Raw genomic sequence first — 2,180 nt, 5'->3', positions numbered from 1 at the left:
ACTCGCCGATGAGCGTGTTTATCGGCAGGCGGTCAAACATCGGAAGAGTAAAAGTCTTTACAGAATTTTCAATTTCTACTTCATTTATGATATTTTATAAAATATCTAAGTCACATCTTTGTCATACGTATTTTAATTAACGTCTCAATGTTGGTACAACTTATAAAATATCTAAGTCACAACTTTGTCATACGTATTTTAATTAACGCCACAATGTTGGTACAACTTATACAAATATCTAAGTCATAACTTTGTCTTACATATTTTAATTAACGTCACAATGTTGGTACAACTTATAAAATATGTAAGTCACAACTTTGTCTTACGTATTTTAATTAACGTCACAATGTTGGTACAACTTATACAAATATCTAAGTCATAACTTTGTCTTACATATTTTAATTAACGTCACAATGTTGGTACAACTTATAAAATATGTAAGTCACAACTTTGTCATACGTATTTTAATTAACGTCACAATGTTGATATAAGTTATAGAGAAACCCAAGTCACAACTTTGTCTTACATATTTTAATTAACGTCACAATGTCGGTACAACTTATAAAAATATCTAAGTCGCAACTTTGTCATATGTATTTTAATTAACGTCACAATGTTTATATAAGGTATAGAGAAACCCAAGTCACAACTTTGTCATACGTATTTTAATTAACGTCACAATGTTGATATAAGGTACAGAGAAACCCAAGTCACAACTTTGTTTTACATATTTTAATTAACGTCAAAATGTTGATATAAGGTATAGAGAAACCCAAGTCACAACTTTGTCATATGTATTTTAAGTGACGTCACAATGTTGATATAAGTTATAAAAATATCTAAGATATGTAAAGGCTCCCGTGGTTAAGCGTTAGGTTTGAAGGCTTATAACGCTGAAGTGTAGGGTACGATCCCTGGATCCCGTAGTTAGCAGACTGTAGATAGCCCATTGTACAGCTTTAGGCTAGATAGACAATCAAGATAAGTTATAAAGAGAGATTTATCATATGTATTTCGAAGATAAAATTAGGTTAACAAGTTAGATAGATGAACATAGAAAATCCATTAAGTCATAGGTTGATAATAAAGACCGCATTTAGGCACATTCCCTGTACGATATTGTTATATGTTACATCATTAGTTTTTCTTTCATCTCTGGCATGACTTCATCAGGGAATTTAAACTCAAACTGTAGGCGGTCCGATTCTCGTGGAGTCTGAATAAGTTCTCACGTTTCTCATACACCTGTGTATCAGTACTGTTATAGTTTTTACTCCAATCAGAAAGAATTGTGTTCGTGAATGCTGCACTGTTGTTACTGCAGCATGTGCATGCGCATCTCAGCTCCTTTAATAAGTACGTCAATACGAAAGCAGCTAAATACCTGTTATAATTTAGTTACAATATACGTGACAGGTACCCACCCACTCCTCTCATAACATCAGTTTTAGTTATCTGTCACCTGCCCTGTTCCACTCTGGTACTCACTGGTAGGCAGGTGTTTCGAATATGTTGTAGAACAGTGGGATTATGCATAAAACCGAATTTATTTGCAAGGTCGAAGGTCCAGCGTGTAGGTAACTAACACGTTTATATGCGGGAACAACATTCGTGCCTTCAGTGTGTGTTTGGTTACCCAATAAGACAACAACATAGTCGGGAAGTATTTAAACAACATCAATATTTATGTGAACTGTTCATAATCAGTTATTGTATGGCGACGTCTCGGTCCCCGCGACAACCACGTTCAATCTCTGCCGTCCTCCAACAGGAGCAACATCATTGGCACGTGCAAGATGGTATAAATGTTTGTTCTTCTAGAGAGTACGATCGTCATGTCCGGGAAGTGCGAGGTTCGTATGTTTTTATTTATCGACTAAAACTTCTGTATCGTAACTAATAACTAGTGAATATCCTATGTGATAAACTCATCACTTGGTGAAAGAAACGTATTATTTTATGTGGCAAAATAAGTGGTTCTTACGACACATCTACGTATATGAACAACACGAACATATGTTGGTACTGGATCATGGTTATTTAGTCCTGTAAACCAAGTGGTTCTTACGACACATCTACGTATATGAAAAACACGAACATATAATAATGGCTGGAGACGGCTTGAATGGGTAATGAAGAAAAACTTTAATTAAACTTATATTAAAGTTTTTCTTCATTAC

General features: G+C 34.6%; 1 protein-coding gene across 1 annotated transcript in view; it reads left to right on the top strand.

Annotated features, from left to right (window-relative positions):
* Positions 1–1,400: 1,400 nt before the first annotated feature.
* LOC106470726 (nesprin-1-like) overlaps positions 1,401–2,180 on the top strand; it is an 88,675-nt gene continuing 87,895 nt past the window's right edge. The window contains exon 1 of the mRNA XM_022399362.1: positions 1,401–1,853. Within this exon, the coding sequence (XP_022255070.1) occupies positions 1,595–1,853 (259 nt within the window). The 5' untranslated portion in view covers positions 1,401–1,594. The remainder of the gene's footprint in view (positions 1,854–2,180) is intronic.

Source organism: Limulus polyphemus, unplaced genomic scaffold (genome assembly GCF_000517525.1).
Source record: "Limulus polyphemus unplaced genomic scaffold, Limulus_polyphemus-2.1.2 Scaffold4185, whole genome shotgun sequence".
Taxonomy (NCBI): domain Eukaryota; kingdom Metazoa; phylum Arthropoda; class Merostomata; order Xiphosura; family Limulidae; genus Limulus; species Limulus polyphemus.
This window is presented reverse-complemented; position numbering and strand designations above follow the sequence as displayed.